Below are 14,728 nucleotides of genomic sequence, written 5' to 3' on the forward strand. Positions count from 1 at the left end.
CATCTTCTCCTAGAACAGAAAGCTGGAATTTGCCTGACTATGTGGGCACCACTGGCAATTTTAGTCACAAGACTTCATTTTTTCTGTGCTGCCACTTCTCACCTGATTGTCTGTCCAAAAATGATCTGCTGGACTCCAAGTCAAAACTTGGAGTTTTGACTTGAACTGGCCAGTTCATCACTCCGGATGAATTGGGCATCAAGCCAAAATGCAGCTTTTGGCTCCTGAGCAGGGGCACAAGCAGCCCTGACACGATCACCCATGGCTTTACAAATGGGGCTGTGACTAACCCTTCTCCCAGCCTCAGCTGTCACCAATTGCCTTGCTGGCAACAGAAGCAACCTCCACAGCCCTGGGCACCTCCTCCTCTACCAGGGGGCTGTAAGGGCACCCAACACCCTCCTGAGCAGACCAGGAGTCCTGGCCAATGCCCAGAAGCTGCCAGCACACCTCTCTGGGCTGGCTTTTGGAGGGCTGGCATCACTGCAGGGCTGAGTTCCCAGGCAGGGGATGCCCAGAGGGCAGCTGGAGATGGCTGGAGCAGCTCTCCCCGTGAGGCTGGGCACGGCTGAGCTGCACACCCAGTGCTGCCCCAAAGAAAACCCTCCCTGAAACAGCCCCTGCCAACCCCCCTGACCTTTATTTACTCACACTGGTTAATTAACCTCCTTGGTGAATTCTGGGGCCTCTGTAGTAGAATAAAAAACAGGATAGAAATTTCTTTCAGCAAGAGAAATGTGGACATGTAAGCACTCATATTTTGAGTACTGCTTGTCATTAAGCAAAAAATGACTTCAATAGTTACCTTTGCACTGCAAATAATTACATTTAGGCCATTAAATTGCCCCATTCAGTGTTTCTGCCTGCTTTTTGTCAACTGTGCATGTTCCATTTAATATTTAAAGACTGGGGCACTACTCTGGCTTATTTAGTAATTAATTTCTTTAAATATTTATAGCACTTTGACTCTCAGCAAGGGTTCTATTTGGTAAGAACAATACTGTTCTGTGGTTGATAGTGTCATGGAAATTTCATAGGCAAATTTCCATTTTGTAACATAAAAACATATAGATTTCTGCCACACACTGTAATGATTTCAGAATAAAATTTTTATTACTGAACAGTGTATATACTGAAACAAAAATCCAATTATGCCCTTGCACATAATTGCAGACTGAAAACACAGTGTTGAGAGATCTATTTTATGCCAGCAGTATTCACACAGCAAAAGGAATCACCCAAGAAATTTTCCATCACCCTTTTTTTGAATCACCACTGGCACAAAGAACAAAACTCAATTGCAAAAAAAGCCTAGGAAAGAGAGAGCAAAACCTACAAAATGCAGTAGAATATTTTGCTAGCATCTTTCCTCCTTAAGACTGTCCTTTTCCTTTCACATACCCTGATTTTAAGACTTTTAGGCCCTTTGTGTGAAATGCTGTGAGCTTATCAAAATACCTTAAAAGGCTTAAGCTTAAAGGCAGCCTTGGAAAATGAAAATAGCAGGAAGATGCTGCATCTGTGTAAATTTGCCTAGTAACCCTGATGGTGGGAAGGTGATCCAAACAGGAAAAGCAGGAAAAGAGACCTTGAAAGAGACTCTGCTACCCTGGATATGAGAAAGAAAAAGCCACAGTGGGTGGCTTTCCCAACACGGAGCCTTTTTGGGGAAAAATCAGCTGCAGAAGCACCCCCTGGGAATGGGAACAGGAGGAAGTGGCACAGGAATCAGTCTGGTGCTTGTCCAGCACACCACTGCATTTTCAGCCTAATTCACTGCTGCCTTTGCAAAGACTCCCCCAGCCCTCAAAAGAGCAGAAGAATTTCTGCCAGAAGAATTTTTTTTCCTACTTATTCACGTGCAACCAGTCTATTCTTGACCAGCAGCACGAAGACTCCCAGAGACAGAGCCCAGCAGAGCACTTGTCTGCACTCCCACTTCATCTTGTGCTGCTCAGCTTGGCCCAAGGACTGGGCAGACCCGGGAAGAGGCAAAAACAGGGATCAAAACCAAGCTGCCTCACAGAACACTTACACAGGCTGCTCCTTAAACAGGGGGGCCTGGACCACAGATGCAAAATCTCTGTTATTGTTTGAACCTCTAATTGCAGGGTTCTGAGGGGAATTGTTGTTAGAGATGTGGGTGTAAAGGCACAGCCCTTTCACTCTTTCTCTGAAGCTCTCAGATACTCAAAACAACCTGCTGGCAACTTGGAAAAACGAATTGGTGGAAGTCACACCGCAGATTTGTTGCAGGGCACAGCACCCCCACCTCAGCACCCTTAATTGCAGAATCACCCTGCTTCTCTGCCGGGAGGTGCTGATTTTAGCAGCCATTTAGCACCATCTCTGCCTCATCTCTCACAGCAATGAGCTAACACTGGAAAGTGACAGCTGCCCCAAGGCTGACTGACATCTCCCATTACAAGAACCTACCTTCCAATGCAAGTGAAAGTTTGTTTGGCTTGTACTGAGGGGGAAATTTCTTATGACAGTTGTTCTTTATTACAAGACTTTCCCTCCCAAGTCCCAGCACCTGCAAACAAACATTGATTGCAAAGGCAATTTAAAAAAAGGTTTGACCTTTTAGCCACAAGTTTTCTGGCTTTGGTTAGCTCCAGCTATTGCTTTAGTCACATCTTATTACTTCATGCTCTGTGTGCTATGTGCCAGATTTTACTTTTAAGGAAGAAATGCTGGCATATGCTGTTGCCTAATCGATGTGTGTGGGAAAATAGTCATTAGGGAAAGCCTACAGAACAGGGTATTTTTAACATGAACTTCTGTGTTGTGGGAAAACACATGCCCCACACAAAATCACCAATGCTCAGTAATGGAATAGCCACATTTATACAGGATGTACACTCTCTGTCATATAGCAGTTTTAACAAGCTATGTCCTGATATATCCAGGCATACCAAAGCCCTTTAAACTCCTGGGGAAAAATCCCTGTGGTGTAACAGCCCTGGCTCTGTTCACTTCACTGAGGCCAGCTGAGGGCTAGTTCAGCACCTGAGGCAGGAGCTCAGCCCTCCCTGGCTGCAGGACTGGCATGAATCAGCACCTCCCACCAGCCACCGTGTGGGAGGCAGAACAAAAATGCTGTGGGAGCCAGCAGCAGAGAGGCCATGGACAGCAAACGTCCTGGAGCAGCTCCAGCCAGGGACCGACAACACGGCGGGATTCAGCACGGATGGCAAAGAGCTCAGGTGTTTCTGGAAGGGAGGAGAGGCAGCACCCTGGGGTGCCTGGGCAGGGGCTCAGGCCTGCAGCAGCACCCTGGGGTGCCTGGGCAGGGGCTCAGGCCTGCAGCAGCACCCTCACCCCACCACACACACACCTCTGACACACCCTGGCTGGGGTTTGGATCTGGCTGTGCACAGGGAAACCCCTGGGCCAAAGCCAGTCCTCACCATGTCCTGGGTTCCTCCTGCTCGGCAATGGGGGAGCAATTCTGGCCTTGCTTGCCCTACATTATGGGACCAATTCCCTCTGTTTTACTTCACTTACACAGTTTGCTTGAGGATCTCGTGGGATCTTGTACTCCCAGAGCCCTGAAAGGTGCTGTAGGTTTTCAGGTGTTGTCCTAAGCCAGGCTCACAGAGCTGCTCCTCGGCTGTGGGCCTTGAAGAAACAGAAGGGAAAAGAAGCCCTTGGATTTGTTCTGCAGTGTAAGCCCCAAATGCCTTTGCTAAAGCAGCCTCCACACACAGAGGGATGAAGGAGGTGACAGCAGCGGTCTCTGCCAGCACAGGTGAGAAGCACCAGTGCTGGGGAGGCCAACAAGCTGTGGAGCTAGGGTCAGTGAAACCACAGAGGTGTCAAAACTAAGTCAACTGCAAGCCAGGGAGAGAGGAAGGCACCTCACCTCTCAGGAATAAACTCAGTTTCTCAGGTTATTGCACAGGCTGGGGGGAAATGGACAGAACATGGGACACTTCTGTGAGGGCTTCATGCCACTCTCAGTACTTGCCATGCAAAAAGCCTCTTTTTACCTTGAGGAAGCCATGGATAGTCATATCCATGATCCACTGGAAGTGAGCAGTGCACAGAGCTGCAGCACTCCTGATTGAGGCGTGCAAACTTCTCAAAAGACTGCATCTTTCAGCAGCACAGAGATTACCATGTCCTCTGCAAGATGCCAGCCAAGATTTGTAGATATGAGTCATAATCCAAATTTTTCATCTGCATCCAGTCTGTTCTGCCTACGTTGATCCTTAAAATTGAACAGTTTCATGCTCTCCTCTGCCAGTATTTCTCTTCATGCTCTTCCAGCAGCCACCTTTTCTCTATTTTGCCATTCCAAGCTTCTTTTCTCTTACATCAAAAGCCAGTAGGGATGTCTCAAACATGAGTAGGTCCCTCCTAAAGAGCAGGAACTTCCTATTTTTCTGCAAGCTTTCTTTGTGGAAATCAAATGTCTTTGGCTTTTTTTTTTTTTAAATTAAAATAATTATTTAAAAAGTTTAAATAGGAGACCAGATGGTTTTCAAGCTAACCCAAAGCACTGACCAAACACAGCAACAAAAGGGATTCAGATGCAGACCTCTGATGGAGTGGTTTTGTTTGCTACTACAGGAACGATGCTGCATCCTCACCTCTTTTTTCTTCCCCCTTAGCACCATTAACTTGAGCAATGCTGGGGGAGCAGCTGAAGGTCTGCTCCAATATTCTGTGTGCCCTCCAGCACATCTACAACACCTCTGCCATAAAAGCAAGCAAGCAACACACAGAGAAGGACCACCACAAAGCCAAATGTTACTGGTTCCATGATGACTCAAGGACAGGAAGCTAAACCCAGGCAGCTCCAATATAAATCCATTTGCAAAGAGAAATTAAACCAAGTCCTAAGACTTTGGCCATAACTGGCAGCCAGCTGGGCCCCCTCCTGCTCAGACTGAAGGCAGCAGCCAAACTTCCACTGCCTTTGCCAGAAACACCTGCAGAGCACAGTGGCTGTGCCAATCTGCCAGGGGCAGCAAGGCAGGAATAGCAGCCCCATGTGGGACTGCAGCAGGGAATGTGACGTGGGGAGCACAGCAACACAAACACCCACTCTGACATCTGCCAGTGTGGACAGGGAGCGGATGAGAGGTTTGCAGCTGGGCTGGCAAACACTGAACATCAAATACCAAAACTGGTGTGAGCACTGTGGCTGTACTGGAGCAACCACACTGATGACCTTTGAAACCCCAACCACCCTTCCTTTCTTTTGTTCTTCCTCCTTTGCCCATCTGCTCTCATCCTTAACACATCCCTTCTTCTGGCACTCTGTGCTTCCTTGCTCACACCCACGCTGGAGAATGGCCTCCCCAGTCAGCAAACAGCATCATTACAGCAAACTGCTCCTTCTGTCCACCAGCCAGTGGGTGGAAAACATGCACAAAGACATTTATCTGCCTGGCAGAGGCAGATAACAACAGAGAAGCCACCAAGCTGGGAGGCTTCTGCAAGAGAAACCTTAAGTGTCTGTGTGTGGGCTCATTGCTCTGCTGCTGCCTGACATCAGCCTCCTTGGGCTCAGAGATCCATTTCATTTTAAAGGAACTTTCCCCCAGGGATCTCATTAGCAGCACCATGAAAGAAAGAACTGAAGGTTGTTGGGGGGGTAATGGTGGGGAGGTAAACAGGACAGAAGCTCTGTCAGAGAGCATACTCAGAGCTGTATTTTCTCTTTCTCATGCACACACACTCTTTTTCTGTCAGAAACACTCACCTGGCACTGCAGTCATAACTGTGGGGTTATATGTCTGTAGGTAAAAACACAGAGCTAACAGGCACCCTGTGGAGGCAAATGTGCAGAACGAAATCTTAACTTTCCGTCTGCAGGGCTGGGGCACATCATGCCAAGGTCATTCAAACGTTCTGTTACAGCCAGCACTTGGACAGCAATGCCCACCCAGGGGCTGAATTTGGGCTGGACCACTGTTAACCCTGGGTAAGGATGCAAACACCAGTAACAAACACTCCCAATCAGTCAGTACATCCCAAGCAATTACACAGATGCTCCTCATGCAGTGCTGCCCTTCAGAGAGCAAGGTGCAAGGTCTGGTGTGGGTGAACCCCTCCATGGAGCACCTGGTGCTGAAGGTGGTGCTTGGAGAACAATGTCTAAGAAAGTCACCTCTTCCTGGAGGGAAAGCAAAGCTTCCATGACAGAAGGAAAGCAGTGTCTTGCTTACTTCTTGTGTGACACATCAGGGCTACGTTCTGCCTGTGTTTGTTTCAAGAGGAACTGCAGGATGTCATCTGAGAGTCCAGGTGTCCTCCTCCTGTTTTCCAACAACACTTCTCCTTCAGCTGGCTTTGAAAAGCAAGCAGAAGTGGGGTAGTTTGGAAAGATCTTACATCCATCTCTGTTCAAGACCAACTGTGCCATTTGCAGACAACGTGACACATATTTTGTTCCATCCTTTTGTTCCAGCTCTGAAATCTTCTGTGACAGACACCGTGAGGCAGCCTCGTAGGTCGGATCCTTTCTCTCTGGCTGCCTTCTGCAATACATTCTGTAGAAGCCATCCAGAGAGTCCCTGATGCTGGGATCTTCTGCACCATCACGTTCATACACCCATGAGAGCACAGCACCATTAGGTTCAGAGGGCTCACACAGCCCTGCTTTTGGGTAGCAGCTCATGTTTGCTTCCTCAGAGCCCCCAGCAGAACAGCCTGCAGGAGCTGCAGGTGATGGATTGCTCTCTCCTGCAAGCAGGGATCAATGAAACTCATTAGTCACCAGGTCATCCCTGTGGCAAAGCCTTTTTCTGTCCCCCTCCCACTGCAGTCTGGCAAACAGGCTCTTTGCATGAGCAAACCAAGTGCTGCTCTGAACACAGCTGGGCTGCCACAGGGCCTTCCTGCACAGACTGGTGTAAGATGGGCTGATTTAGGGACCTCACAGCTGTCCCAGACTTGACACTGCAGTGACTGGACCTACTTGGTGGTACAGATCTCCTGGCTCCTCTCAGTTACACTTCCAAAGAGGTGGAAATTGGGATCTGCTGCTCCTGGAGATGACAGCTGACCCACAAGGAAGTCTGGTTTGCAGCTGAGATGGTTTTGCATCTGTTTCAGTTTTTTCCCTCATCTCTAGGCCTATTCCTTACTTTTCATAGTTTTCAATTTTACTCCAGCACAATGTGCAGTCCTGACCTCCAGCTTTCAGCCAGATTCACAGCCTCCAAACCAACACTGTTCTGGTGACTGCACGGAGTTTCAGAATGAGGACTGCAAAGGGGGACTCTGTGCTTCCCCGTGAAGTCCCCCTTTTGCAACCCTGCTGCACTAAATGCTCTCCCCACACACTGATGGAATCCCTATGGATAAAATTAATGCAAAGGCCAAGGACTTGTTCTTGTGTAGCTCTTCTCTTCCTTCCTTGCTGACCCACATGCCCGGGTAACAGGCAGGGCTGTGGTTTTCTGTGGATTCAGAGCAATCAAGGGGGATGCTTTGCACTAATTAATACAGCACAACAGGGACACTTGGCAGTGACAAGACCAGGATGATCTTCTAGGAGGAAGAGTTCCATAAAGAGACCTTGAACTGGGCTCTGGTAGTGCCTCTGACTGCAATCTCATCTTCAAGCCCACTGCACCAGAGTGTTTGCCAAGCACCTGAGTCACCCACAAGGAAATTTCCCAGGCTCAGCCAGAGGTTGCACAGCGTCATCTGCAAGTTACATAAGCAGGATGCAGGCAGGCAGAAAACAGTTTGGTCTTTTCTAATTCTGTGAAACGAGAAGCAGAGTGCAGCCCTTCATTTTGGTAGGAGACCTTGTTCAAAGGGAGTCTCAGTGTGGTGGCAGAAGGCTGTTTTTCTCTCCTGGTACAGAGAGCCACCCTTCCCAAGCAGAGATTCATTAATCTGTCTGAAATTAAGCTGTCTGTGCAGACACACTGTACCTCGTATCTCTTTCTTCCTGTCCCTACTTCCCATCTTTGATCTTTCTTCTCAATTGCACTTCATCTCTGATTATGCAATTTTAAATAGAACTTTCCCTCCCCTTGCAATGTGTCACTTCCAGTGCAGTACAAAGAAAAGCTTGGTGGCCTTCTTTTAACAGTGAGCTATGGCATCAGAATAGCAGATCAGAGAAGAGGTCAGATTTTCCTCAGTCAGCTCTCAGCCTATGCTAAGTAAGAGCTGAAGTCTCATGCATCTCTGATAATTCCATCAAGTGGCACTTGGACTCAGACTCCTGTGGCAATTGCAGACCCCTGGGTCGTGCTGGCTTTTTGCTACCTTCTGCTCACAGCCACACTTTGTGACAGAGCAGCAGCTGCCTCCAGCTACACATACCAAGCCTGCTTGACTCGGGAAAAGAGAAATTCTGTTGGATTCATGTTGTCAGGGGAGACTTTAGCAATGCTACCATCTAAGTTTGGGGATCAGGAAAGATTCCTTCACAGAAAGGGCTGCCAAGCACTGGAACAGGCTGCCCAGGGACGTGGTTGAGTCACCATCTCTGGAGGTGTTTAAACAACATGTAGATGTGGCACTTGGGGACATGGTTCAGTGGTGGACTTGGCAGTGTAAGGTTTATGGTTGGACTCAATGATTTGAAAGGTCTCTACTGTTTTTTATTCCACGGTCATAAAGCTGCCATCCTTATGCTGAAGCACAAGCCACCAAAGGAGGGACCAGTAAGTGTCTCAGAGGTATATTCTGGGTTTGATTAGCCAGAACATATTTCATTATTATTATTACTGTGAGAACAGTTTTCTTTCAGTTACTGGTTCAGATTTATGCATCTCTATTTCCCAACAGTAGGCCCTATCCTCCTAGTGGATCGCTTTTCCAGCAAAGCCTTCTTAAGGCAAGAGAGCCAACAGGGATGGATGCCCCAGCCCTGGGAGTGCTCAAAGCCAGGTTGGGTAAGGCCTTGAGAACCTGATTTAGGGGGAGGTGTCCCTGTCCATGGAGTTGGGACTATGTGGTCTTTAAGGTCCACTCCAACCCCTCAGCATTCTATCATTCTGTGACATGAAAAGCTGGATGCAGAATGCCCAGAACCAATCTATACCTTGCAAAGTGCTGCCTTTCCTTAGCTCTCCTGACAATCTTCCAATACATTCTCAAACTGTGTGCCAAGACTGATGTTTGAAAGTACACCCAAACCTTTTCCTGCCTTAAAGTCAGCAGTTAAGGTAGAGATCCTTCCTCGATACCCTCTAGAGAGCTGGTACTGTTGTTGAAAGGTGCAAATCTCCTGAATGATTTATAAACCACAGGGAACAAGCCCAGCAGCAGGATGCCTGCAGGGTCCAGAAAGAGCTTCTCAGCTGGAGCACACACAGAGAACACAAGCACACTTTGCACGCCAATAAACGTGCTGCTAAAGGCAAAGACAGCATTCAACTTATCAATTCCTTTGCCTATCCATGCACATGCTCCCCTCAGAAAATCTGGGATTCTCTCTTAACACACAGCAGGGTTGCTTCAAAGCCTGGACCTCTCTGGCCACCTCTCAGCAGCAGGAAAAATGTAGTTTTATAAATGCCTCTGTAAAATCCTCCCATGGCAAACTTAACAACACAGCTGTCACACACCCTTGTGTTGGCTTGGCCCAACACCTACAGGGGTCAAAGCAAAGATGAGCAAGGCTGAAAACTCTCACTCTTTGCCTGCAATAGAATTTCATCACCAGAGAATCTGCCTCATTATTTTTAGCTATTTTCACTCATTTATACTACCGAGTATTAAAGGGGGGGGGGGGGGAGGGGAAAGCACCAATAGAAAAGCCCCAAAAAACTGAAACACTCATTATTAATGTCTATTTCATTCTCACATGATGGATAATCATGAGTAAGAATATATATTATTTCATCTGTTCCTCCACTCCATGCTAATTGAAGTTCAACAGTTGCAACTAATTAGTAAAAGAGCTGGGGGCAGATAAAAGGATATTCTTGTGTTTATAAACCTGCTGATGAAAATTTAAAAGCTCCATCTGGTACAAGCCTATAACCCTACTGCCTGAAGCACAAAACCAAATCCTGCTTGGAACCTGGGCCACTTTCAGTGAGGCAACAATGCAGCAATATTATTAGTTACACTTACAGAAAATGTAGCTGTTTGAATTTCTGTGTAACTGCGCTCAATGCACATGTGTGGAGCACTTGAGACATTTGATGCATAGAAAAGCATATTTTGTTCTTTTTTTCTTTCTACCTGGTTGTTTCCAGTGGGAGTGCATGTATCATCATGGGAGTGCAGGGAAGAAAGAATAAGTTTTAGGAGAATTTGGCAAGAACTCTTTCTACCCCAATCTCACAAAGCACTTTAGCCTGCCAGTAATCACACACCTGAGTACTCAGAAATTGCAAATCTAGACATTTGAGGATCAAATGCTATTGCCTTGCTTGCATTAAGAACATTTCCTCTGATGACAACAGTTAAAAACCCATGTGTGAGCTGCTGATCACATTCCTTTACATGAGCTGAAATATACTGGCATTATAGGATTTTTATTACCACATTTAAATTGGAATAGCCCCAAAAAAACAAGTATCAAGAAAATAAATATCAATCTGCTAAATACTGCACAAACACTTATTACCTTGAGTAAATGAAAGATCCTAAAGCCTTTTGGTGTACAGTATGGAATAATTGTAGAGATTACAATTTCTCTGCCTTGCAGAAAACAGCTGTTGTCTTCTTGGGCAAAGGGAAAATGAAATTTCTGCTGACATTATCATTCAAAAAGACTCTCACAAGCAAAGCAGATTTGTTCCTTGTGGGTATTTAAATTGTGAACCGAAAGTGAAAATAAGAACATAATAAGCCTTGCTGCTTTGCTGTCTCCCTGGTGCCACAGAAACCAGCTTTCTCCTGTTGTCATCTGCAGTAGGCTGCAGCTCACAAGATGGGATCTGTGAGACTCTGCTTTACACACGATAAAACCAGCAATATTCCTCATCCCCCAGCCCACAGGGGTGGCACATGTGGCTGTGCCTGACTCTGAGTGCTGGCCAAGAGCTCTGCTAACGCCAGCTGCTCTGACAGGAGACCTGGAGAAAGTGAGGGTGGGCACAAGGCAGCAAAAAGGCAGGAATTTGGGGACTGGAGTAGAAAAGGGAGACAGGGACAGAGGAATAGCACTGGGTATGGCCCCGTACTGAGCCAGGCTCTCTGCTTTTTTTCTTCTTTCTGCTGCACATTTGTGGTGTGAAAAGTTGGAGGGAGGGCTTCAAATTCTGTGGAATAAGACGTAAGCAGTTATTTTAGGGAAGCATAAAAACTTTCCCCTTTCGGTCTAACTCCCTTAGGAATCTGAAATTCAAGAAAAATAAAAAGGCTGGCAAATAGTAAAGTGCTCTTGAAATGCAACATGCAGGCCCAGTGCATTCCCCTAGACACTCTTCCAAATGTCACACTGGTATTAAACCCTGCCCTGCTCCCAGAGCTCACCTCTGATGCTGAGCTTTTAATCCAGCTGGGAAACTCAGCTCAATGAAAGCTTTCACTGCTCAAACACACTGCATTTAATAAAGCACAGAGAAAGTCAGCTACAATATGAACTGCAAATTAACACTCCTTATCTGCCGAAGGCCAAGAGATAAACACCACTGCCACCTCACAGATCTGTTCCTAAGCAACCAGCCCCACAGGCAGGGCAATAGGTATGGGCAGGAGCAGCTCACAAACACCACCACTTACAGCTGTGCCCCAAGAGCCTGAGGAGGACGGCACATCCTCAGCCAGGCCCCAGAGCAATGGGCTTTGGAGGTTACTGTGTGTGAGCAGCTGCTCCAAGTGCACCAGCACACAGGGACTTCTGCTGCCACTGCAAAGATCATGGGTGTCTTTGAAGGGATGGGCAGCAACAAAACCCTGGGGTGCCTGAGATTTTATTTTCTCAGAGAAGCTCCTTCCCTTGGAGCTCATAATCATTCTAAAAAATACAAACAGCAAATTTAAGAACTCTTCAAATAGATATACTTAGAGTGGTTTAATTCACATAATTCCTGAGCCAGTAAAAAGCCCTAAAGTATCCTATTTGTCTCAAACACTGCTTAAGATCTAAGGTTAAAGATTCTATTTTTAAGGGTACACCTTCTTTGAAACATAAATAATAATTAAAAAAAATTTACATAGCTGAAAACATGAAGTGTCAATGGAAGTTATTATCTAGCAGATGAGGGCATCAAGGGGCTTTATAAAACTGCAGTTTGCTGCTTTCCTGTTACAAAGTCTTGGGGACTCAGCCTGACTCACCATGTGTGTGTAACACCAAAGGCACCCATTTCCCAGAGGAAACTCTGATAAGGCTTCTTGAGCTAATTGCTCAGCTTCCAATCAGGCATTTGGAGAGCTCAGGGAAGTGGTTGTAAGAACAGCAGCGTGCAAGCTCCCATGCAGACCCTGCTGCTGTCCAGCAGCAGTCTAACCCTGACCCTCTCCTTACCCAAACATCCCAGTGGGCTTTCCAGACAGGATCCAACCACGCAGCCCCAGCTGAGCCTCTGCCTTCTCTGCTGGTGAAAAGCACAGCTGTCCACCCATGGCAAGCCCTTTATCACCACAACCACTGCACTGCTCTGCCCACAGGGAAGACTCACCTTTTGAATCAGATTTGACTTCTATCTTCCTGACAGCAGGAGGATTTTTGAGTAAAATGATAGATTTTTCCTTCTTTTGGTACTGTTTTTTTACTACATGGAAGGCTCTAATTTAGCCCCAGATCGTATTTGTCTTTAAGCTCATCCTATTTCAGAATAAAAATCTGATGCTTGAAGCAGGTGAGAAACAATCCTGCCTAGCTGATTTTCACTGTGAGATTTGTAAAAGTTTTATGGAGGAAATCTGTGTTCTACGGTGACTGAAGAAGCTTTCTCACTTTAGTTACATTGCACAGATGAAGCAAATGATAGTAATTTCTGTTTGTATTTTTTCCAGCCTAGAAATTGTCAATTCCAGTCTTGTCTTTTTTTCCCCAGCTGATTCTGTAGAGTTAGCCCTTTCTGAACTGTTAGCTTTCTGACCCAAGAAGCGTTGCCTAAGGAACTCTATTTTACTAAGAGCAACGAAATGCCAGAATTCAGAAAAGGATTTTCTATGCCCACCTCTTCAGCCAAGAACTGAGAAAGACCCTTGGGACTCTGAGTCATTCAGGGATACCTCTCCTAGAGAGGAAGAGGGTCTGAAGACAATGTTCTTCAGGGTTCTAAGGCAAAAGACAAGCCTTAGAGGGAGAAATCCTTCCTGTTTCTGGCAAGGCTCACAAAGGAAAGATACTGAACATGTAGACATTTTGTTGATGTGGTCATTCTGAACTGATGAAGTTGTGAGCTGAAACTAAAAGTGGATTTGAAAATCTATCTGGATGAGAATTAGTGATCATAGACAAGACTAGCAAAAAAAAAAAAAAAAATCGGGAGAGTTATTAAATCCCATTTTTCCAGGCTTTAACAAACCCTTTCAGAGAGGCAAGAATGCAGCCCAACAGGCAGGACACTGAATGTTGTAAACACCATTTTGAGGATGGGGCTGACACAGAAAGAGGAAAACTGCTACTTATTCTGAAATATTCAGTAATGGTCACTGGCAATGACAGGAAACAGCCCTAAATTACAAGGATTATTGAGGAAGTACGCCTCTATTTGCAATTACTGAAAAGAAAACCCAGAGCAATATCCTTTCTTTATATACGAAATACTTTGTCTCTCATTCAGTTACACATTTGCAGCAATCAAGAGGACCAATAATCTTCAGTAATGCCTTTGGCAAGAATAAGCAGACAGCTCTCACTGGAGATAAAACTGCTCAAGTCCCATCATCAGTTTACAAAAATTTCTGTCTTCTGCATCTCCTTGGAGAGTGATCTTTATGACAGTTTGCCTGGAAAAACAGGAAATGATGCTATTCGTACAGCTAAATGCAAGGGGAAGAGCCTGCCATGACAGTGTTCTTTAATAAGAACAGACTAGAAGACTGACATATGATATAAAATTTAGCAAAATATTTGCTTTGTTCACAGATTGTGTGAACTTGGAAAAGGAGATGGGGTGAGGGGTTGTTTGGGGTACTCTGCCTTCCCTTGCTGTTACAGCACCTGAAAATCCAACTGATTAATCTCAACTCCCACAAACGCACACAGGGGTTACACTGAAGAGATTCACAGGCATTTCAGCCCTGCTTCCAGCCAGCTCTGCACATCTGTGGACACCAGTGACTTGAGAATCACAGGCAGAAATGCAGTTCTTGACCAAGAAAATACTGCAAAGAAAGGTATTTTTCAAACATCCCTCTTGACTTGTAGGTGCAATCCTACTACTTGTAAATACTTTTGATTACAAAAGAGTTATGACCTGTAATACTGTCATTGCCCATCTTAATGGGAAGTTCTGTACTTGGAGACCTGAATCCTGATGTGGAGTTGATGTCTGTACCACAGTTGATCTATTGTAGAACAGCTGCTGTGGGGAAGGGAAAATGCCCCAAAAATGAAAAGAGGTAGAAAACTGAGTCAAATAAGGCAGAGGAAGGTGAAACTCAGTTAAATACAACTTCCTCTCAACTTTTTAACCCTCCTACCTACAGACTTGTATGTCTCCTCTGTGCATTTGTGTGAATTTGTTCAATTTTGTACCAACTTACAATTAGGTTCAGATCTCAGACTGGTGCATTGATTTTCAGGAGTGCTGAATACACAGATGCTCTTAGTAAATTTAAAAGAAGCCATAGATATTTTATGCCATCTAATGCCACCTAAGCTTTAACTCTACTA

The 14,728-nt window shown here is 45.8% G+C and overlaps 1 protein-coding gene across 1 annotated transcript in view; it reads right to left on the reverse strand.

Moving 5' to 3' along the window:
* Nucleotides 1-1,091: 1,091 nt before the first annotated feature.
* The window catches only part of SHLD1 (shieldin complex subunit 1), a 50,729-nt gene continuing 37,092 nt past the window's right edge, over nt 1,092-14,728 (reverse strand). The window contains exons 5-6 of the mRNA XM_072927679.1: nt 3,996-6,699; nt 1,092-3,624 (exon numbers count right to left, since the gene is read on the reverse strand). Of these exons, the coding sequence (XP_072783780.1) occupies nt 6,179-6,699 (521 nt within the window). The 3' untranslated portion in view covers nt 1,092-3,624; nt 3,996-6,178. The remainder of the gene's footprint in view (nt 3,625-3,995; nt 6,700-14,728) is intronic.

The sequence above is a fragment of the Taeniopygia guttata genome, chromosome 3 (genome assembly GCF_048771995.1).
Source record: "Taeniopygia guttata chromosome 3, bTaeGut7.mat, whole genome shotgun sequence".
Taxonomy (NCBI): Eukaryota; Metazoa; Chordata; class Aves; order Passeriformes; family Estrildidae; genus Taeniopygia; species Taeniopygia guttata.